Here is a 23,126-nt window from a genome sequence, read left to right as displayed (position 1 = left end):
TTTTGCCCTAGCTTCTCCAGAGCGTCACAACAGGCATTCGTCATCAGCCCAAAGTTATAAGGTGTCAGGCCGTCGTTAGCGCGCCCTGGCATTGACCCTGCGATTGCAGTTGCTAGAACCTGACAGGGGCGCAAACACGGCGAAGTGTGAGTGCCGTGGATCCAAGAGCGCACGGCACTAGCGTCCGGACTAACGAAGGATGCATTGCGTGCGTTCATCATAATTCAGGGTGGGCAAGAGCGGTGCAACTCGTATTTCAAATTTGTGAACGCTTATGTCATTGAACCAGACATCGACAAACGCTTGGGTCGTATTGAAACTCCCCAAAAGAGAAATAGAGGGCCCAAAGACGACTTGCTTGCAGAAATATGACCATCCAACTCTCGGACTTGGCGAATTTGCGTTTTCCAACCGCGGCTCTGTAACGAGTCGGCCGTGCAAGACAGAAATGAATCCGTTCCGAAACCAAGAATACTCGTTTTGCCGTTGAACTCGTAACTCACCAGCTCCATAAACCGTTAACCGCCAAATATCGGAGCAGGGTTTGGACTGAATTGGAGTTCTTCACTGTTGCAGATGCTGCAAAAATTGTATGAACCTTGCCAATGCAAAAAGAACCTACTTTGTGGCTGTAGATTGTACCGAAACCTGCTTTGTGGGAAGCTGTTTTGTGGGGCTATTCTGTGCATAGCCCACTACGCACATCCCTTTTGGTTTGAAGACGTTTTTAATTTGATGTTAGCATATTGATGCTTTGATGTGGTCTGCGACGGAAGAGTTCTGACAGTGCCCGGTGTTCACAAGCGAGATTGGGAAAGTGATAGTAGATCTATATAAGAGACTTCTGACGGCATGGCGGCAGTGTCAGGTCAGGCCAAGCCAGCCCCAATGACAACGGAGCGAATCCAAGAAGTAAGCGGTTGACGGTGTAGCCCCGAAGTATAGAGAAGTGAGAGGCCTCACGGACTGCGTTCCTGCAGATGCTTGAAGAAAACTTCAAGTTTATCAAGGCACTCGCCGAACAGCAAAACCTTGGTCGAATGCAGGACGTCATCCAGTTGAGTCTGGCCGTGATTTGTCTCCGACCGCAAGGAGGCGTGCTTTGGTCTCTCGTGTGCCTTAGTGGCATGGATAGGAGCATTCGATTGTTGAATAGCAGTACGCGCCCTCAGTTGGGAGGAAAGTAGGTAACTGTATCCTCCCCCTTGGACCTTGAAGGTTCCAGCAGAAGCTTCAAGAAAACCTTATGCTACTAGCAGCTGTGGCGGACACCTACTCATCAGCGTCTGCAACGGGAGCTGCTGCCCAGGTACGACATTGCGGCTTACGTGTCCATGTGCACCACGTTTACACTCAAGTCAACGATCATCATGGCTGCAAAATCAGTCCCCCGCCACCGCCTGCTAATTAACTGGAAGCGGGGAGCGCTCCGGGCTAGAGTAGTCCAGAGTTCCAATGCATATTTAAGCAACGAGTCGCAAGATGCTGGGGGCTATGCAAGGGCCATGGAGGTTAAGGGTTGCACGGGGAGGTTTACGGGGTTCAGGGGTCTTCCTTGAAGGAGGTTTACAACAGCAGCAGGTCAGAAAACGACTTATTGAAGGCCACATTATCCCGGCAGAGCTACGAGCAATTTTACCCAAAAGTGAATTTACGTCTTTGCTGCGTTCGCTGTACCCTTGCTGTGTCCCACACACGGAGTCTTTTTAGCACGCATGCTTCGCACGTCTCGTTACCCCATTTGTTTTTACCTTAGGCGACTGCAGCTCCCGGCATGGCGGCACAGGCGGCCCGGCCGCCCGCTGCTGCTCTCCCTGGAACAGCTGTTGCTACGGCGGCGCTCCCGCTCCCTGGCTTGCCGCAACAACAGCAACCGCAGCAGCAGCAGCAGCCGCAGCAGCAGCCAGGGCAGCCCAGCCCGCTAATGATGGTCATGCCGGGCTCTTCCGGGACGCAGGCGCCTACGCAACTGGCGGCCATGCAACTCACGCAGCAGCAGATACAAGCTGCGGTACAGCAAGCGCTAGTCCGACAGCAGCAGCAGCAACAACAACAGCAGCAGCAAAATCCAAATCCGTTTCAGGCGCAGCAATTCCAGCTGCCACAGTCACTTCAGCAGCCGCAGTCCCTGGGACAGCAGCCAGTTCTAAGTGCGATGGGGGCCCTGGGAGGGCCCTTGGCTGGTCAGGGGACGGCGGCAGGGCAGGCGGGAGCAGGTGGTTTCCAGCTGCCCGCGGCGCCTCCTTTGAACCTTGGGCTTTGATTTCTGGTCCTGCTGCTGCCCAATGCTGCCGAGAGCTGCTCTCTCTGCTGCCTGCATTGCCTTCACACGTATTGGCCTTCCGCGTACTCGCATCAATGCCAATATAACGTCCATGGGCCCCCCGGCTTTTACGGACACTCCCGAACTTGCCTGGGGAACTTGTAACTTGTGATTTGCGAAGTGGGCGAAAGGGTGTGCAGGATAGACCTGACTGGGTCTTTGCGGGTCCCAAGCGCCTAAGCCCATATGCCCAAAGGGAAAGCGCTCCATAGGAACGAACGTCCAGAACGAGATATCTTAAAGGGAGAGGACGTTGGAGTATGTTTGGGCTCCTGGTTTAGCCAGCTGGCACTAGCTGGCAAGACGCGGCCCCAAAACGGCAAAGCCCAGGGGCGAGAAGGCGGATAGGATTGACTTATGGACGCATTATCACTTCCTTTTCGCGGCTCAGCTCTCTTCGAACACGCAGCCGGGCGTCAACTGCTCGCGGTCAGGATGCTTGCTTGACATCCCTAGCGACAACCACTGATTGAAACAGGAGGTTGTCTTTGAGGCCTTATGAGAGCGAGGGGATGATTTTACGTGGCCTGTTGGATGAACTGCAGACTGGGTGGATGAACTGCAGACTGGGTGGATGAACTGCAGACTGGGTGGATGAACTGCAGACTGGGCGGATGAACTGCAGACTGGGTGGCAATGGTGAAGAAGGCCGTACGCCGGGAATCGATGAGGCGCTGCAGGCTGCCGCCGGGACTCCGCGGACTCCGTTTCTGGAGCTGGGATCTGTCCTGTTCTGGGGTACGTCTCGCGTGGGACCCTGTGAGACGAACTTCGGATGTCTGCAGCGCCATACTGCTGGTTGTGAAAGGTGCTGAGTTCACTTTAGTATCGGGGTATGCAAGTACGCTCAGGTGGATGGTTGTAGGCTGGTTGTAGGCGCTCTCTCTGATGCGACGAGGCAGTGCAATACGTGTGGACCGAGGTGCCTGTTTGAACGACGTGCCTGTGGGCGTTGGGTATTCACCGCAATTTAACACATGGAAGCTGTGAACTTGTGGGCTGGAATTTCTTGGCAACACAGTAACATCACACCCCGACCCAAATAGTCGCGTGGTCTCCGGTTTGCATGTACGATTGAATTCATAGAATTCCAGGAAACCGAACTGGAGCTTAGAGCTCTGGTTCTTCGGGTTGTGGCTCAGCAATTCGATGTGCAATGACACCACACGGCGTCGTGGAGTGCGGGCACCAGGGGCCGTAGATGACCTGCGCAGCACCTCGGTCCAGTACGGGTGCCATGCCTGGGTCCACGTAGCTGCAGTGATTCAGCTAGAGCGGGGTAATGTCGATGATGCAGCTGTTAAGCAACCATCAGACGGGCCTCTTCCAGGATGACGACGAGAATGTGCAGAATTCATAGCATAGCAAGCAGCTTTACCTGCTTTTGTCAGGTCGCAACATCATGCTCATGCTGGTTACCTTGTTAGGGCTTTGGCGACGGTTGGCATCTAAAAACCGTACATCACTACGTTCATGCCTTCCCCAGCTTGCAAAGCTTCTTGCGGCTGAGTTACAATTAATAAACTTCGTATCTACGAGGAATATCCCATCAGATCGAGCCCAAGGGGCGAGGCAGACCACTGTGTGGACCATGATTACTTTTGACCATACTCCCGGCCTCACCGGTATCTCATGTGACTCTTAACGAAAAGACGTACAATAGAATGGCAGTGCAGCTGACACAATTTGCAATAGCACAGGCTGAAGAGTTGTCACGTTTGGACGTGAGTACAATTGTTTGCCTCGACGAGTCTGTTCAGCTGAACACATCTTGTGGTGTGAGATTCAATTCTTTGAATTTTGGGGATGAACGCAGGGAGAACTTCAAGAGCTCGCAGCACAAGCCTTTGCGCATGTTCGTGGTGTCCCCGCGTTGAGGTTTACACCTTACTCTGGCATTCCCGAATCTATTCGGAATGCTGTTCGGGCTGCCCTTGGAGCGGGCTTGTTTCCGGACCTGCCCGGTGCCTTGGAGCCTATTAACCCCAAAGCGACGGCGGATGAGAGTCGCTCCTGCTTTTCGGTGCTCGATCAAAGCAGCGCTAGCGATATGGAGGAAGTCCCACTAATCATGCGGTGCAAGAAGGCTAGGCGTTGCAATTCTTTGCGCGGTCCCTGTACTAGGGAACTAGTTCAGCCCGCAAGCGTTACTCCACGCAACGAACGTGCGCTGTCAGAAATGCCGATCGATGATCTACTTCGGTTGGTTTCCGGGCTTGACCCTGAGCTGACAAGCAGTGCTTTCCGGTCTGGGTCCCTTGACGTGGTCGCACCTGCAACTCAGAATCCATCAATCCCGCGCCCAGCTCATGCGATCTGGCCAGGATATGATAAGTGCGAACAAGGACTGGGCATTTCTGAAGCCAGGAACGACACCCGGCGTGCTACAGTCCCAACGGGCACGGGCGTGGAACCCGCACCGCAGGCATACGGCCGCCATCTGGCGCATAGCGATGAGCCAGCTCCATTGTCCGACGACGTTGTCGCACCTCATGCCAGCACGGGTACTGCTCAGCGTCAGCGAGATGAAAGGGAGCGGACGGGGCAGGCGGGACAGCAGAAGAGCAAGCATAGACCGTTCAGTCCTGGTGCCAAACAGCCGCCGCCGCAGCACCAGCAGCAACAGCAGCAGCAACAGCAGGAGCAACATCAAGAGCAACAACAGCAGCAACAACAACAGCAACGACAGCCGGATGTTGTTCACGGCGAAAACCGCTTCCAACAGGCACGGAAGCGGGCGCCGCTGTGGCTGAATCAGATGCTGCCCAGCAGATCGCGACTCAGGCTGGAAGGGTCGCTGCAGGAGGCTGAGCGGCGATCGGGGGGCAGCAGGCAGCGACGGCAGGACACCGCCGGCCCAGCCACGGCGCCGCCAAGTGTTGCACATCCGGCTGCGGTGCCTGTCGCTTGCGACCAAATCGCAGAGCGAAGCTCCTCTGGCGAGGTGGTAGGGCGGACTATGGCGGCGCGGCAGCTGCGCGACGAGCAGCATGACGACCTCCCGCACCAGCCCCCTGCCAGCGTAGCGCCTCTAAGTCAGTCGCCCCCGCCGCAGCCACCGCAGCCGTCACCGGAGCTGCAGGGGCCGCGTGGGGACGCAGTCCCCCCGACCGCCGCTGGGGAGCCAGCTTTAGAGACAACCGGACCGCGGGGCCCCGAACTGACTGCAACGCTGCTGGATCGACAGCGGTCTGGGCGCACCGCCTCTGTCGCTGCCGATGTTAAAACATCCGAGGAGGAGCAGCGCCATGGTAAGTTTGTTGTTGGGTGATCCTCCCACGGGCCAGAGGATGTAGTGTGTCAGGACAGAGTCAGCGTGGTGAGGGGCTTGGCTTACAGAAGCCACGTGTGCAGCAGGTGTTGGCTGCTGAGGTAAAATACCTGTTTTCGGCCGGCAGATATGCAACTCTACTGCGTCTTATCACTTTTCGGATATCCTGAAGCACACGTCCTTGTTGGTGCTCCTTTCATTGGAATTGGAATTACGGCAGGTCAAGGCGATGCCGTGCCGCGTTGCAACATGTCTGAAATGGAAGGGGAGGAGGGGAGCGCGGCGGCGGCGCCTGCCGCTGCCGCTGCGGGCGTTACGGTGGGAGGAACAAGGGACGCAGCGGCACCTGGCGGGGATGGGATTTCCAGGGACATCCCGGCAGGTTCCACCGACCCGCGCGAGGGACAGCTGCTGGTGGCATCAGCGGAATCGGCGCTCCGTGGCACTGTGCCGCGGCGTCAACCGGAGGAGCAGCAGCAACAACAACAGCAACAGCAGCAGGCGGAGAAGCAAACAAAGGAGCAGCTGCAGCAGTCGCAGCTGGACCGCGACGGACTTTCGGTGAGTCAGCAAGACCAGCAGCAGCAGGAATCTGGTGCCCCACAGCAGCAGCACCCGCGGCGGCGGACACGGGCCGCGGCGGCGCCAGCATCGGGAGTTCCCCAGCTGGCCTCTGCTCACATTTGTGGGACACGAAAATGTACGGCCTTAAAGGCGAGCGGCGGCGGCATGGGGCACCATACCGCGCCACCGGCAGCGCCAGCGCGCGACTCCCTTTCGCGGAGCCCTGATTCGGAGCAGAAGCACGCAGGCCAGAAGGGGGCCAAGGGCCCGGGGAAGCGGCGAAAACCCAATCCTCCCGAAGAGGCCCCAGCTGCGGACGCGGCCGCTCCTATTAGCCCGGCTATTGCGGTTCCGGCTGCTGTGACTGGAAGCCCTGGTGGTAAGAGGGGTGCTGGGCGCGGCGGCCGCAGGAAGACCTCCGCCGCAGAGAGTGAGCCTCCGCAGCGGCCTCTGTCCCCTGCGCAGCGCGGACCGCCTACTGAGGCCCCTGGGCGTGGCGGGGAGGACGGGGATGCGGAGAAGCCGGCGAAGGACCTGGGGCGCGAGCTTAGGGACGGGCTGAAAGGCGATCTATCGGCGGCCGTGAAGGCCTCCCGCAGCCCGGGTTTGGTGTCGGCGTCCCCGGCGAAGGACCAGGCCGCACCGTGCTCGCACAGCAGCGCGGAAATGGAGAGGCGTTCGGCAGGCCGAGCCAAGTTCCTTAGAGGTGCATCTCCGCCGCCAGTGAAGCCCGGGGAGCTGCAGCCCCCCAGTGCAACGGCCGCCGCTGGCGCTGACGGGGCCAGGGGCGGCGTAGAGGCTTGTGTCAGCCCTGGGCTGCCCGGTGCCGAGCGTGCGCCCGTGGCAGCTCAGGGTACAGCAGCAGCGGCGGAGGCAGAGGCGAAGACGTCAGCGGCGGCGGCAGGGACGAGGTCCTGCACCGGAGGTGCAGCCGCCAAGCGGTCCCGCGCACAGGCCGTGGAGGAAGACCTCACCTTGGACCCACGGGTCGGTGATCGGTTAATGGACGTTCCGCTGGCTAAGCGCGGCGTCGGGAGTCGCAAGCAGCTAGCCGTCCGGGCTGAAGGCAAAGCAGCACTGGAGACTGAGGAGCGGCATGTGGCCGTACTGAAGGTCATCGAGGCGACACAGGCTGCGGGGAAAGTAGCGCCGGCGACGACGACAGTGAGGGCTGGGTCCGTACCGACAGCTGAACCTGCGCCGCCAGCTGTGGGCCCGGACGGTCAAACCGCAGGGGCGCACGCCGCGTCGGGCCACGAAAGCACATCAAAACAGGTGAAGGGGTGCGTGTCTGGTCTATCGTTACCTGGAACGGCAGGGAATGTCGGGCCTGTCATCAGAACGTGTATGGCGAATGCGGCAGCACTGGACGCTTCTGCGGCGGAGGCAGAGGTTTCCATTCCTGCCCCTTCGACGCGGCCCCAACAGCCGCCCTCTAACTCACAGCACGGCGTTCCGTCAACAACCGTCGTCGCGGGGGTGCCGAGTGCTCTGGGGCCGGCAGCTTCGCTGACGGAGGCGGAGATGGGCTCGAAGATCCGCCCGTCGCAGCCGGGGGTATCAGAGGCGGAGCTCGTCTCAACTGCCGCAGCTGCTGCCGCAGCCGGCGCGTCAGTCGCAGCACCGGAGCCCTGCGACAAGGCGGGCGCTACCACTACCACCGGAGCCCCTGCTGGTGCTGACGCTACCAGTGCTGATCCGGCTGCGGAGGAACACGCTGCTACAGCCCCCGTTGACCCCAGCCCTTCCACAGCGGCCTCAGATCAAGCGCCGGCAGAGGCCCCAGTGGGCCTTGCGACCGCCGCCGCCGCTGCCACGGCGGCGACGGCAGCAGCTGCAGCGGCAGCACAGCACCGGCCGCATTCTTCAGGGCCGTCAGTTTGCCCGACAAGGCGAGTACCTGGCTCGCTGAGCCGGGCCAACGAGTCGCTCATGACGGCAGTCAGGACGCTCGCCCCAGGTCGGGCGGTGCCAACGACGGAGCTTCAGGGATCGGTTGCAGGTGCCGCCGCCGCCGCCACTGCCCCAGCCGCGGCTTCTGATCCGGCGAAACCTGAGCGCAGGTACAGGCCAGTGGCGCCCGCGCGCAGGCCGGCTCACACCCGAGCGCCTGCGGGCGACTTGCCTCGCACGCATGTGGAACTGGCTGCAGTGGCGGCGGCGTGGGCGGCGGCTCAACACAGCAGCAGTGGCGGCGTCAGCGGCGGCGGCGAAGGGCCTGCTGGTGACGTTACGGCCCAGGGCGCAGCTGTCACGGATGGCATAGCAGTTGTTGCTGCTGGTGCTGGTGCTGCTACTGAAACTGCTACTGCGACGGCAGCGGCAGTAGGAGCGGCTGCGGCGGCGATGCCGCCGGCCGCAGTGCAGGAGGGCGCACCGGTGACGGCAGCCCCTGCAGGTGGCCATGGTGTTTGTCGGGGAGCAGCACAGCAGCCACCTCTCAGTTCAGCGGATGTGCCGTGCAGTACGGCTCAAGCTGGTGCCAACGCAGCACCCCCGCCGCCGGTGGTGCCCCCGTCATCGTCCCCCGCCTGCACCCAAAGCCCCGAGGAAAAACTGCACCCCGCTTGGGAGGGTGTGCTTCGGCCGACTGTAGAGGGACCTGAGGGTGCCCATCCTGACGTTGATGGAGGATGCGGCCCGGCAGCAGCTTCTGGGGCATCCAATCATCTGTCGGCGGCAGCAGCCGCTGCCGTGGCGGCGGCGGCGGCGGCGGCGGTTGCCGCCAGCGATCCCCACAAGCCCGCCAGCGGCAACAACCCCGGCGAGAACACTCCTTCGCGGCCACCGCCGTCAGACACGGCCACAAGCCCGGTACGGCCGTCAGTGCCGGAGGCGGATATTAATTTCTTGGCAGAGCCAAGTGGGAGAGATGCGCCAGCAGCTGTGGCCGTAGCCGGGGCTGGCGCTGCCGGGGTTGCGCCGGGCAGTGGCGGCGGTGAAGACGGCAGGGAAGGGGGTCAAAGCCCTGCCGAGGCAGACCGGCTGAGTGGTGATGGGGTTGGGGATGGGGAGTTGTCGCGACGTAACAGCAGCGGCTCTGGAAGCGGCGGCGCCGGGGGCGGTCGCGAGGGAAGCGGCTGTGAAGGAAGACCTGAAGGCCCCTCCAGTGCGGAAGGCTGGCGAGCAGGTCACGCGACTGCTGATGTCGCGACCACAGCCGCCGCCACAACAACAACCGCAGCTGCTGACCCGCATGCTGTTGCGGATGCTGCCGGCGGGAGCGCTGGCGGCGCCGAGGGCGGTGGTCGGCATCCGGATGACGATGATGCGGGGATGTCGGCGGTGGAGAGGGAAGAGTGGCGCCGGCGACGGGTAAGTCAGCGAGGCAGCGCGCTGTTTGTTTGACTGGTTGAACGTAAACACACACCACCGTCACGATCACTCCGTCTGCAGGAGAGAGGGTACGACGCTTAATATACGTGCACCGTGTATTAGTAAGAAAGAAGACTGTTGTGGGCAGTATGAGGGGGGGCGTAGGAGGAGTTGTAGAAGATGGCTAGGGCTATTACCCGAGTTTATATGCCGCGTGCAGTTAACAGTCAGCTCTGTTGCTCAATGGACCGCCCCGGACCGCCAGGAGCATGTGTGGTGTACAAGTAAATTTTTTATTTTACATTTTACCTCCTACGATTTTTCTCTTTTTTAGGCTGACATGACCGCGTAGGTTTACAACATGTCGCTCCCCCTGGTTTCCATGATGACGCCGCAGGCCGAGATCGAGCGCCAGCGTGCTGAAGCGGCGGCTGAGCGCGAGGCGGCCCGGCGCGCTCGTCTCGCAGCTCAGGCTGCCTCGGGGGAGCTGGAGCGGCGCATGAAGCAGCGCCTGGCGGACCACCACCAGCTGGCGTCGGCGGCGGCAGCGGAGGCGGCCGCCAAGGAGGGTATCCGGACTCGGGTAAGGACCTGTTTAGTACGGCGATTGTAGCGGCGCTGGCTCTCGTTTGAGACTATATGGCATATATGACTATGACACCTGATCTATACGCCCCGCTTTTGCAAAGGCGGGCGTGGGGCGGGTGGCGCGTTGACGTCGCGGATTGGGGAGCCTTCGCGACGGGGACACGTGCACGGCAGCAGTTGTTCTTATGTAACCGTCGGGGTTCGTGTGCGTTGGTGTGCCTTGCCGGGTGCCGGGTGCTGGGTGCCGCAGATTCGAGACAGCCTGCAGGAGCGTCTGCGTAAGGCCCTTGACGAGCACAGCCTGTCGAGATTGCTGAGGCAGCTGGAGGTGCTGCCAAAAGGTTCGTGAGCACCTGTATGATGGTACATATACGGGCTCCGCTGGGGACGAGGGAAGTGGTGACGGAGTGTCGTGGTCGTTGCACCTGTTGGTTAGTTGGTTGGTTGGATGTGTGGTGGTAGTTATTGCTTGCGATGCGCAGTAATGGGGACGCGCCGGAGGTAGACCGGAGACTTATCGTTTGGATTGCAACGAATTGAGGTGGGTGGCCGTTGGCCTGTCGTGTTAGGAAGTGGCGGAAGACCGTTATGGGTTTTATAATTGTTCTGTGTCAGCGACGCTCCCGCAGCCATGTGTCCAAATCAGGCTTCCGTCCACATTTTCATGCTTTCCTGACCTCTGGCTTTGCGGCGTTGCTCATCATCACTTGTGGTGGCGTTGCGCTGCTCTCTGCTCACACAGGCGCCACTTTGCGCACCGCGGAGCAGCGCAACAAGGCGCTCAAGACCGCCAAGATTCGGTTCCACCCGGACAAAGTGACCGGGAGCCTGGAGGTGGGACGGGGCGGCTATCGTGCAATCGTGCTTGCCGTATGCGAGGGCGTCTGGTAGGGGCCGTCTGGGCTTTGCGAGGGTAGGTTCGGGACATGAGAGGGAAGGGCCGGCGCGCCTGATACTTCGGGGAGACATTTTTTTTACAGTCCTTGGGAGCTCTGAATGGAAGCAGTGCTGAGATGCACCGGTAGCCAGTAGTGGTCCAACCTATTAAGGGGATTTATTAGTTTTATTAGGGGCGTTGTGTGACGTGGCGTTGGTGATTCCTATTGCAAGGGGGTCCGTCTAACGGGCTGGTTCCGATGCCAATGGCATGAAGGCGGCTCAAAATCCCGGGCGTGGAAGTCAGGCCTGGTAAGTAAACTGTCTCGTTTTCCTGAGCTTTTCGGCCGTTGCTTTGCTTTCCTTTGCTGCTGTTGTGCGCCGGCGCTGTGGCGCTCTAACCCACAGGAACGCGTATACGCAGAGGAGGTATCGAAACTGCTCAACAGCTGGAATTGGAACAAGTGATGATGTGATGGCGAGCAGGTCGTTTCCTGTTGCCCAATTGGTGAGAGCGTCCCGGCAGGTTTGGGAGGTGGGGAGACATGCTGAAAAGCTTCCGCTGGTCGCCAGGCAGGCGCCCAGCTGCAGGATGGCCTCTGCTGTCAATGGCCCACATGTGCGCACGTCCGCGCAGCAGGTAGTTTTACACATACCAATTCACATAACCTATCCTCTACTTCTAATCGCTGTGTTTACTGTTTTCTACAACATAAGCGGGGTCCTTTCCTGAAATGGCAGCTGTAGGAAAACATCATAAGACTGAATTCTATGCTTATGTCATGTGTACGGCACTTGGAGCAGACGTTAGGACGGTTAAGGCGCGAGGCGCTGGTTCCTCTCCGCGTCCGTGCTCTTGCTTCAGGGCTCGCTGCAGCTTCTACTGTTGGTGGATTCGGTGCTGCCCAACCCCGGGAAACTTGCGCTGTCTTTTGGAGGAATGCGAAGTAGAGTGCTGTGTTCGGTACTCGCGCAGGTGGTTTTTGTTGGCAGCAGGCGGGGCTTGAGGATACGTGTGTGCTTATGAAGGGGCAGGAGTCGTGGGTTATGTGGGTTTTGAAGGTGTGCGGCCCCAGCGCTGTTAAGATGGGGGGGGCCCAGCGAGTGTGGCTTGCCAGATGCCAAGTCGTCAAGTTCAGACACTCTAGGGCGACTGCACGCAATGCGCTCTGGCGAAAGAGGACGATATGAAAGTAGCGGGCAATGCCGCCTGAGCCTAGCGCAAGGCATTACTTGCTCTGCCTCTTGATGTGCTATGTCCGCGGAGGCACCGCAGTGTTGGTTTACATTGTGCCAGTGCAGTGTTCGGTGCCCTGTCTTTATACAACACATACGCCTGCTATGTATCGTGGACGAACTGTTGGGAAGGTTTACTAGGCGGACGATTTTACGGTTTCTTCATGCACAGGATGGAAAATGGACGCTGGGGCAAGACTAGGGCTTGTTTAGTATACCAGCACCACCGGCGTGTGCATGCACGAGGGAGTATCGTGCATCCTGTCCCATCTGTTTTATCTTGGCTGCGGTTGCAGCGATAACGTTTAACGCCCTAAATGTTGCCAAGCTCGTCGCATGATGGCGATTCCGCTTGGCGTCTCCAGCAAACGACGTCCAACTGTTGATATACCTGTTTTCGTGACTCAATTCGTCTTATGCATACTGTTGCAACGAACAACGGAGGGTTGTTGGCTATCAAGTTGTCTAGTCGTGCCACTTTAGTCTTCCCTCCGCCCAGTGGATGTACATATGAATAATGATTGTGTGGGGTGGGGGGCTAGAACATCACTCCTGGCCACTCTGGATGGCGTACCCATCACCCTCTTACGGTTTAAACCCGTCGCCTCGGAGCATATTTACTGTATGCAGATGGTCGTACATATTTGATCATATCTTTGCCAATTTGCACTGGTTATTTGGGTACTGCATGGCAACAGCGTTACATAGTTGCACGCATGTAAATTACACTGTACGCCACGCCTGCCCGTGTACACGGCAGAGATACATCTACTTACTGATGTGTATTTTTTCCGAGTGAACTTAACTTGGTACCTGCCTCTTTACTGCACTGCACCGCACCATACCAAGACCAATAGACATTTATGTCCACCCTGCCAGCCTACCCACATCAGATACTTGTTGTCCCATTCTACCGGATGTACCCGTATGGTAACAGTGAGGCATTTGTAATAGCCGTCACGCACAAGGCTGAAGTCTAAAGCCATGTTAATCACCAACAACATCTACACCAAGCAGCTAACAGCTGCGTCAGTGACATCCCAACTACTTCCAGGCACCCACATACAATGACATGCAACAGGCATAATCCGTCAGTTTTCATACATGCATCTTAACGCTACAAGCAAAGAATGAGAACAACAACACGACAGCTGTATATCAAAGAGAGCCGTCGGTCCGCCAGAGCACAATGCCGTGCGCTAAATTTTGCCATGCACCACCATGGCTGCTAGCAAGCCATACTATTGTCATTCTTGCGTTCTTGGGCGCGGCAGACTCTTCAGATGCCAAATGACATAAGCACGCGGACATGCGCGTTATTGCTTACACGTGGAGACACTTGACCTGCCAGCTGCGGCAGTCGCGCGAACAAGTTGGAAGCTATGGGACCGCTCCAGTTGCCCGCCACGTATAGGCTTAAGGCCCCGATTCACGACTACCACGTAACAACTACCACAACTCATATAAAACCAAAGAACAGGGAGACACGACGCAACGAGAATAGAAAGCACTGAATTCAACAATCATAAGCCAAGGATAACATCATAAGCCTGGGATGCCACCCACCATGGCTCCCTCGTCGCCAGCTCCAATGGAGTTCGGCCTAAACCCCCGCAAGCTAAGCGGATTTCATGCCCTTGTCCGGTTTACTTCTTCACGCCCAGGGCCTCATGTACGCGAGTGAGCAGCGTGTCCGTCATCTTCTTTGCATCACCCAGGAACATCCAGGTGTTGGGCTGCGTGTAGCAGGCGGGAATACAACACAAGGCGGCCTCATCCAACAATCAGCGACCGTTAGCTTTCGTAACGCAGTACCGTTGCATGGATGAATGAACTAATTATTGACGTGACATGCGATGCATGTGCGTCGAGCTACACCTACAAATTCCTTAAAAATTGCAATAGAAAGCCGCACCTTGTAAAAGACGGGGTTGTCAGCGCCTGCGTATCCGGCGCCCATGGTGCGCTTCATGAAGAAGACCTGCTTAGCGCGCCACACCTCGATCACAGGCATGCCTGGTTGGGAACATTGGTGATGGGAGCGGGCACGCAGGTGACGCCAAGCAAGGACCGGCAGTTCAAGGTGTAGCGCAACCTCGCGGCTGATCCACTCACCCGCAATGACGGAGTTAGGGTCCTCGACTGCGGCGCTGTTGACAGTATCGTTGGCGCCAATAACCAGGCACACGTCCGCGTCGTCAAGCTCCTCGTTGATTTCGTCCATCTCGAACACAACTGCGGACCATGAACCGAGGCGAGAGGGGTTCCCAGGCAGCGGCTCTAATGCTTACGCGGCCTAAGACGCATTATGAACGCGCGCAGAGCAGCGTCGGGGCAAACAAGGCACTTGTAAGCATCCAAGCATCCAGGGTTCTCCTAGCCCTCAGTCTCGTCCTCACCGTCGTACGGCACTCCCGCCTCCGCCAGCAGCACGTTGAGCTGACCGGGCATGCGACCCGCCACGGGGTGGATACCGAACTTTACCTGACACGACGGAAGAGAGGGAGGAAAGGCAGCAGATACAGTACGGGGATGGTACAGCTACACTGCAACATCACAGCAGGTTTTATCCGTAAACGCTATCTTGCGTCCATGCCGTCTACCTGCCCCCCTGCCCTCTCCTTTGGCCGGTTCTACCTGCACGCCCTTCTCTGCGAGACTTTTGGCCAGCTCAGCCACCGGGTATTGAGCATTGGCCACCGCCATGCCGTACCCAGGTACGATAACAACTTTAGCGGCGGAGGTCAGGGCCTCTGCGACACCGTTGACGTCGACCTCTTGATGCGTGCCGACCTCCTGTGCAAGTGGGTGCGCCATAAGGGACGAAAATTTAGGGAGTGAGAACCGAACTCGACCTTAAGCCGACTCCAGAGTGAAAGGGGGTCAAGTGAAAGAAGGTCAAGAACGTAGCATCAATTTCCGATTTTTTCAAATCGTGGTTCTCCTCGCCGTAAAGCGAGTCGAGCTTGTCCAGCAACTTAATAATATGAAGCCAGAGCTGAGAGACTCGAGCCTCCATCCATTAGGCCGTCCATTTCGCCATGAACGGCCGATCATCTTAAAGCCCAGGCAGGAAAGCAGCTGTACTTCCCCCGTCGCCTTTATAGACCCACCACTTTCTTCTCGACAGTCTTGCCCGCGGTCTCGTAGCCGCCCAAGATGACGTTGGGAAGAGAGCGGTTCATGGCCTGCAGGAATACGTTCCGTGACGCGTTTTCAAGAGGCTCGCTACGTGGGGTTTCGGCTGCACTGTTACAGGAATGCTGAGTACTAATACGCAAAAAAGTGGAATCCACCAGGGCACTACTCAGCTTTGCGGCAATCGCACAGCTGCAGAAGGGGACTGTAAGCCCAGTTGCAACCATAGCCATTAACTCCTACCTCTACAGGAGAACAATTGTGCCGCCAAAAGGCGCAATACTCCATTCCTCTCCTATAAATAATACTCCATTCCTCTCCTATAAATTCCAAGCCCCAAGCTGGACCGCTTACCGCGCACATAATGTAGGAGAGGATGGCGCCCGACGAGCCGATGAGCGCTCCCACCACCGTCAACAGGTCGTTGTTGAGCATGAAGCCCTCGGCGCACAGCGCATAGCCCGAGTAGGAGTTGAGCAACGTAATAACCACCGGCATGTCCGCACCGCCGATGGAAGCGGTCATGTGTGCGCCCTTGACACCCGCCAGGATGGCCGCAGCCACCAACGCAGACACACCCACAGTCGACGAGCCGTCAGATGCCAGGAACACCGCACCCGCGAGCAGGTTAGCTGCTAGGAGCCCCATATTAATCTCGTTTTTGTTAGGCAAGTTAAGCGGCTCGGACTTCATAAGGCCGTGCAGCTTGGCGAAGGCGATGGCGGAGCCGGTCATGGTGATGGCGCCGATGAAGTCACCCAGGTAGGCGGTCACCTGGAGACAGCAGGAGTGAGAATGGAGAGGAGATGGTTCTTTAGGACGGCCGTAAAGCAGGTTCTAGTGGCCCGGCGGATAGCACCAACCTTGTGCATGAGGTCCAGATGCGTGGGGTCACCCGCCATGACGTTGGCGATGGAGGTCGCCGCCGCCGCCAGCCCCACCAGCGAATGAAAGGCCGCCACCATTTGAGGCAGCTCCGTGATCTTCATCTTCTTGCCAATGTAGTGACCGGCGGTCGCACCCGCCCCAAGCATGGCCAGTACCTGCGCATACACGGCTAGCGGTGCGTGCATGACGCCCAGCGTGGTGGCGATGCCGGCCCCCACACCTGCCATGCCCAGCGCGTTACCTGTTGGGTGCCAAGGGGAGATCGGGACGCGCAATAAGCCGCGTAAATCGGCCTGTTCGAGCAAGGCCTTGCACGTCGCAAGTGATGCGCATCCTTGTCGGTAATGATTTAGATTATCCTAGTCTTACGGAAGGGCAACCCATCCACTGACACCTCCCTAAAACGCTGCAGTGGCTTTCAAGGAAACACACTCCCAGCAGCCCTGCGTGGTCAGCGTCTCCTCTCACCTGTCCGCGCGGAGGCCTGGTTGGCCAGGCAGGCAATGGCGGCAATGCACAGCGACGAGGAGGCGAGGTAGGCGGCAGAGGTGATGCCCGGGGCGTCCCCGCCGGCCAGCAGCGAGCCCAGCACGTAGCCGCCAACCAGCGTGGCAGCTGAGAGGCCGGGAAAGAAAGCGCGAGGGAAGGAGACGTGGACGAGTAGAGCGGGTGGAACAGCTGATGCAGGGTCCATAACGTCTTCAATAGGCTAAATGCAAGGAGCGGTTTTTTTTGGCCAGATTTTGGAAGGAGCATGCACCTGCCGTGGAAGCGCATCTGCTGCATCGTGGACACGGTTCACTCCACAACCTGGCTTCACGTGACCTATTCCGGCCAGCAGTTCGTATAACCTCTCTTGTCTCTTGCATCACTATCTTACAAATATTGGCTACATCCTGACTGACTCACCTGGGGCTGCGTAGAGGCGCGTGTGCTCGATGGGGTCTGTGGGGCGCTTGAACATGTCCAGCATGCGCTGCGTGATGGTGAAGCCGCCGCCGATGTTGACTGCCGAAGCAGCCACAGCCGTCGCCGCCAGGGCCTGGCCGGTCGTGCTAGGCAATAGGCCGCCGCCTGCCAGCACCATACCGCCCACGGCCGTAAGGCCCGACACGGCATTCGTGACAGACATAAGCGGCGAGTGCAGCGCGGGCACCACACCCCACACCGTCTGGTAGCCGCAGATGGAAGCCAGGCCAAATTTGGTCAGCATTGAGGAGAAGGCGGCGTTCGGGGAAGCAGCGCCCACAAGCAACGTGCCTGCGAGGATGGAAAGTCAGAGCAGAAGTTGGGTCCTTGTGAAGTGCTTGGGGGCAAGGCAGGCTGGGGACGCAGGGCAATTACAAAGTGGCTAAAATCAGGCTTAAATACAATTGCGATATAGGCCGGAAAGCGTTATTGGGCGGCTGCAAAGTGGGCCCGGTGTGTGCCTACCCGCAATAGCCGCTGAAGTGGCCATAGCGTTCTTCCTGGTCGGCTCGTACAGATCTATCGGACCCGTCTCCTTCTTGGTCTCCTTCTCGGTGTTGATCTTGGTGTTAGCGACGGGGATAACGCCGGGTGGCGGCGGCCAGCGCAGCTCGCCGTTCTCCAGCACAAGCGAACCACTGGGATGAGGGAGGAGGAATCAGTGATGGGCAGTCATGGCGCTGGAATGTGTTGATGGGTGCTAGGATAGAAGCGTGACGCTTTTGAGATGGGGCTGGCCAGCAAAGGGGAAGGAGCTGCGAACTGCCAGTACTGCGCAATGCACTCGACCGCGAAAGTGGGATAACCAACGCGCAACGATCCAGTCCCCAGCAGGCATGCCTTATTGCACTTATCCTCCATCTCCTGAGCCCAATCAACATCTCCTCTCCCGACGTCGAGGACGACTGGCTTCAACTGGTGGTAACTCGACATGACCCACATCTTCATGAGAAGGTGCCGGCCGTAATCAAGTCGGATGATCCGGACAGAAAGGAACAGCATGCGATTCCGACCCAAATCAGAGAGCGATTCGAGGCCACATAACCCGGCGCGACCCATATCAAGCAACTTGGGGCGCACCGTATGACAGGGTCCGCGTGGTCGATCTTCAGGTGACCCTTGGGTCCGCCCGTGAAGGGCCCGGCCGACAGCAGCAGCTTGGAGATGTTGTTGGCGTACAGACTGGACGACTGGCCGGCCATGCGGGAGGGCATGTCGGTGTAGCCCACAACCGTCACGCGGTTGGGGGTGCGGACCACCTCACCAGGCTTGGTGTAGGCGCAGTTGCCACCAGCCTCCGCGGACAGATCCACAATTACAGAGCCTGCAAGTCACGGACAAAGATGCTTACTATAGTCGAAGTCACGTAATATGGCTGGGTTCAAGCTGTAGATGATCCTACCGCTGTAGCTCGTTCCCAGGCAAACCATCTCGTCTTCAAAATATGCACGGTGCACCCGTTCATAAAGGATACGTCTGCTGGTATCTTGGTGCAACAAGTCATGCCTGTTGCTAAGTAAGTGCCAACACAGTCTCTCAGTGCCCACACAGTCTTGTAAACAGTGTCTTCTACACGCAGAGTTCGAAGATGTCAAAAGATATTTATGTTCCCCACGCACGCACACTACAAACGTAATAGACCCCACTGACAGCCACACGTACCTGGCTTCATGGAGTCCACCATGTCCTTGGTGATGAGCAGCGGCGCGCCCTTGCCGGGTATGAGCGCCGTGGTAATGACGATGTCCACCTCCTTGCACTGTGCCGCGAACAGCTTCATCTGCGGTGTGCGAGTGTAGCCATTCCCAGTTTTGCTGAAACGGCCGATTGGCAGGCCATCAGTGGCCGACATATGGAACAGACATTTCTATTGGGAAGCAAGTAACTTAGGGTTTTGGAAGGGCCCTGGAGATCTTAAGGCTTTCTAAGGCAGCATGTATAGCCTTAAAACCGGAGACATTAGCCAAATGCTTATTTTCCTCGGCTCACAATGGCATCACCCATTCGTACATCCGCCCCACCCCTGCAACACGCACCTCGGCCTCGATGAACGCAGCGCTCATCTCCTTGGAATAGCCGGTGCCGCTCTCGCCCTCCTCGTGCACGTCCACCGTCAGGAACTCCGCACCCATGGACTTGGCCTGCTCGCGGACGGCGCCGCGGGTATCGAACACGCGCACGATGGCGCCCAGGCTCTTGGCAGCGCCCACAGCCGCCAGGCCCGCCACGCCGCCGCCGATCACCAGCACCTTGGCCGGAGGAATGCGCCCTGCGGCGGTAATCTGGCCGTTGAGGAAGCGCTCGAAGTACTGAGTCGCCTCGGTCACCGCCCTGTATCCCGCGATGTTGGCCATGGAGCTGAGGGAATCGAACATCTGCGCTCGGCTGCAGGAAAGGGAAAAAGGAGGGAGGGGGGGAGGAGGAACAGTAGGTAGGGGGGAAACGAGGCGGTGGTGGTTACGAACACGATAAGGGAGCGAGGGAGGGAAGATGTCCGGCAGGCGACAGAAGCGGTACTGAAACTTGCTGGAATTACATATGCCCTACATGTAAGCCGTACCTAATCGTTCTGGGAATGCAGTCCATGCCGATGGCGGTGGTCTTGCGCTTGGCAAGCGCCTCCACGAGTTCCTTGTTGCGGGCGGGGTACAGGTAGCTGAGCAGGCTGCGTGGCGGTGAAGGCAAAGGAGGACATTAGTGGAGATCTTGAAGCCCTGCGTCCTTCCCTTGCACGAGTCGCTACCCTTGTTCCTCGCCACTACTATGCTCAGCGGGACGTCCTGTAGCCATTAGGCGAATGTATCCTAGAGGACCGGAGACTGCAGTCCGCTTGTTGCACATTGGTGCCCGATACTAGTACAGTAAACTGCAGATCCGTGACAGTTGGCAGAAAGCTAGGATAGAATCAAACCCGCCTTTGCGTCATGTCGTAGTGAACACACGAAGTATCGTCGATGTAGGTTAGAACTGGGCTTGTGTGTTTACGATGACCCAAGCTAAGGAATGATAGAGCAGAAGCCCAAGAACCGGACCAGCCGTGCTGCATGCGCGTGCATGTGTCGTGCATGTGCCGCCTCATAGCTCCATTTCTGACGAAAGCAATTCCCACGAATGTTCGTAGTATAAGCACGAAAGGGCGCTAGTGGGCGTCAGGCACATATCCGACCTACATGGCACCCTCTTTCATCTTGTTCACTTCCGTCAGTGAGGGCGGCCGTACGCGCAATACGACGTCGGCAGCAAGCGCTTCCTTGCCATCCACAATTTTTGCACCTACAGCCTCGTACTCAACATCCTGCGGCGCGAAGCGTTTCGCAGGGTCCATATGGTTGGCTGGGGCTCGGCCCAATGGAAATGGTTAAGGGAAGACTCGAATGTACAACGGACAACAGTCTGTACGGAAAGTATCCTTACCGTGAAATGCGCCTGCTCGCCAGCACCCCTTTCGATGAGCACGCTCTTGAATCCCTGCTTTATGAGGTTTGCCACAGCGGATGGACTCAGCGCTACACGCCGCTCACCGGGAGCGGCCTCGCGAGGAACACCTGCAAGCGTGGGTTCGACAGCTGAGACGAGAACAAGAACCATGAAGCTGAGGAATGCCACAGTAAACATCCATTTAGACGTAGTCTACCTCTATCCGAAGTACCAACTGTTATTTGCAACCGGCATCGGTGGGCCTCAGTCGGGAGAAGCGGAAGGGCCGGCTCAAAGCCATGCCACGTTTACTGGAGCTTCGTTATTATGTAGATCAATTACGTACCAAGGATAAGATCAGAATAGGGGATCGGGGCTTGGCTAGGGTCTTTAAGCCCCGATGTACTGAAAGGCGCGGTCCCCGAAAATCGAACTCGCTCCAAGAGTTGAACCAGCACGGCCCTGCAACCCAAGCAAAAATCAGAAATGTTACGGCAAGTATGGGAAATAGTCCGCTTAAGTATAAGATACAGTTAGCGATGGAACACGTGCTGAGCGACCCCAAAATGGCCGCCACCGAGCAAACAAAGCATTTAGACGTTTTGATCAGAACCAAGCACATCCGTTGACTCAAAGAGCATAAAGTCAAACTGTTGTGTTCCGGGAGTCTCGGGACGGGCACATCCTCCGCTCTCGGAACAAGTTTGCTCACCTGTGCTGGCCCATGTGTGCATTACATGCATGTCGCGGCGATGTTTCATGCACCAGCGTACTTAAGAGGTAGCCAAATTTCAATCCATTGCGCACGTTCGCCCACATCCTTCTGATTGAGCACAGTTGACCCGGGATTGTTTATTTCCGTCCTGGCGATGATAGCATCCGTATGATCAACGACTTGCACGACTTGTTTAGCCGTCTCGGCCCTCGCTGAATACCGTTACTTTGCCTTCCGCTACCCTGCAACCAGCGACAGCTTGTGCCCGAGCGCTGCTAGCATCGCCCGTCCTGTCGCCTTACTGTGGATTTTTGAAGAGATATCTTGTAATAGTAAAGTTGCGTTACCTACTGACCGTACAACATACGGCAGCTATAGGCCGAGCGAGCGCCCTAACAAGGTCAGGGTCACCCTGAAGCTGATCGTTAGTACCGTCGTCAATGTGATTGTTCACACTAAAACATTCTATGCTAACGTTGCTATAATCTCAGTCATGGGCGCATGGTGCGCGACCACAGTTGGGTGACAAATTAAAACTTTACATTAAACGTATTCATGAACGTTTGCCTATTAACGCCCTGACAACTAGGTCGGAATCAGTCAACACGCTTGCATGGCCAAAGGAACCTCGCGACGTGGTGGGCTGTGCAACCCTAACGAGTCCATGGAGAAATGCCCTTTCGGAAACGCACATAGAGCGTGACTTATGTGTGTGCCCCTGCTCCGGCAGATCGAGGCCCCCATCACAGCAAATGTGCACCGAAACCAACTGCGTGCCGCGACTCGAACCAAGTCGCGAGCTTGCAGAAAGCAAAACTTGCTAGAGCTTGCTTTGACATTTAACCAAATGCGCAACGCAAGCAAAGCTCATCATGTACACATTTCGTGGCCATTGATTCGATGTTAATGTCCTCTGTACCTCTGCCGTACTAATCGACTATTTCGCAATAGTCCTGATCCGTCACCTCCCCCTCATATGGCCGTAGCCCGATCGCGGACGTGGGCCACTCTTACATGCCCAGGATAATCGGCGCTGGTAACCTCTCCACTTCACCACCCATGCCAAGGAAACAGTTTGCCGGTCCCACCACGCCCACAATTATGCAATGAAATTACACATTGCCAGCACCACACATAATACCATTCGCATTACCATTCGTACTACTGGTACAGGAAACACCCATGCTTGGAAATTTCGATACCCACCAGCCCTGCACACAGGGCCGCGCTGGTAAAACTTCAGTAGGAAGCCGCTCCCCTGCACAATCCGATATATTCTACACGCACCTTCGCACCATCTCCCCAGCAGCAGCACAAGGATTCTCGTTGATGCTGCTAGGATAAGCGGATGACCCAGATCGAGAAACGATCTTCGCTACAACACCGAATCCCCGCCGTGCCACGGAAACAATTCTCACTTAAACAATCTTCAATCATTTATTAAAGGATTTCCAAAACAACTCGACAATTCAATGGATGGCACGGCGTTGTACAACATGCTTGCTGCACACCGACACGACCAGAAATGCACCGCTTGCTGCACACCAGAACCAGAACCCACCACCGTCCTGTCCCTGTCTGCTCGTGGCGCTATCCGCAATACGCGGAGAAATACGCCACACAAGAGCCGGTAACAGCAAGCCTGCCTTACACATACATCAACTTCTCCGTACCGGACTTTTAACTCTTCATGCATATCACATCATCATTGTTCAATCGGCCCTAAAGCCTCCCACTCTGTAAGAGTAACAACAACAAACAACACCTTTATTCACTCCTCGCGGCTAAGATCTTATTCCTTACAACAGGCAGGGGCTTGAAAAACA

General features: G+C 57.5%; 2 protein-coding genes across 2 annotated transcripts; one reads left to right on the top strand and one right to left on the bottom strand.

The window, feature by feature from the left end:
- Positions 1 to 580: 580 nt before the first annotated feature.
- Positions 581 to 11,405, top strand: VOLCADRAFT_120633 (uncharacterized protein; the record flags this gene model as incomplete). The annotated part of the gene is made up of 10 exons (XM_002948547.1): positions 581 to 912; positions 981 to 1,057; positions 1,219 to 1,309; positions 1,958 to 2,183; positions 4,630 to 5,574; positions 5,815 to 9,473; positions 9,871 to 10,056; positions 10,312 to 10,402; positions 10,804 to 10,895; positions 11,346 to 11,405. The coding sequence occupies exons 1-10, from the start codon at positions 853 to 855 to the stop codon at positions 11,403 to 11,405; spliced, it is 5,487 nt and encodes a 1,828-aa protein (XP_002948593.1). The 5' UTR covers positions 581 to 852.
- A 1,453-nt stretch (positions 11,406 to 12,858) lies between these two features.
- On the bottom strand, positions 12,859 to 21,584 carry VOLCADRAFT_80229 (uncharacterized protein). Its single transcript, XM_002948419.1, has 19 exons — positions 21,298 to 21,584; positions 20,932 to 21,047; positions 20,583 to 20,713; positions 20,339 to 20,463; positions 19,729 to 19,833; positions 19,205 to 19,553; positions 18,831 to 18,948; positions 18,249 to 18,492; positions 17,634 to 17,806; positions 17,109 to 17,459; positions 16,668 to 16,814; positions 16,175 to 16,440; positions 15,666 to 16,085; positions 15,287 to 15,361; positions 14,811 to 14,969; positions 14,573 to 14,657; positions 14,289 to 14,408; positions 14,089 to 14,189; positions 12,859 to 13,909 (listed from the first exon to the last, which is right to left on the bottom strand). The coding sequence occupies exons 1-19, from the start codon at positions 21,402 to 21,404 to the stop codon at positions 13,820 to 13,822; spliced, it is 3,282 nt and encodes a 1,093-aa protein (XP_002948465.1). The 5' UTR covers positions 21,405 to 21,584; the 3' UTR covers positions 12,859 to 13,819.
- Between the last annotated feature and the right edge of the window lie 1,542 nt (positions 21,585 to 23,126).

The sequence above is a fragment of the Volvox carteri genome, assembly GCF_000143455.1.
Source record: "Volvox carteri f. nagariensis unplaced genomic scaffold VOLCAscaffold_10, whole genome shotgun sequence".
In the NCBI taxonomy this organism is placed as follows: domain Eukaryota; kingdom Viridiplantae; phylum Chlorophyta; class Chlorophyceae; order Chlamydomonadales; family Volvocaceae; genus Volvox; species Volvox carteri.
The sequence above is the reverse complement of the archived record's forward strand: the minus strand, read 5'-3'. Positions and strand labels throughout refer to the sequence as shown.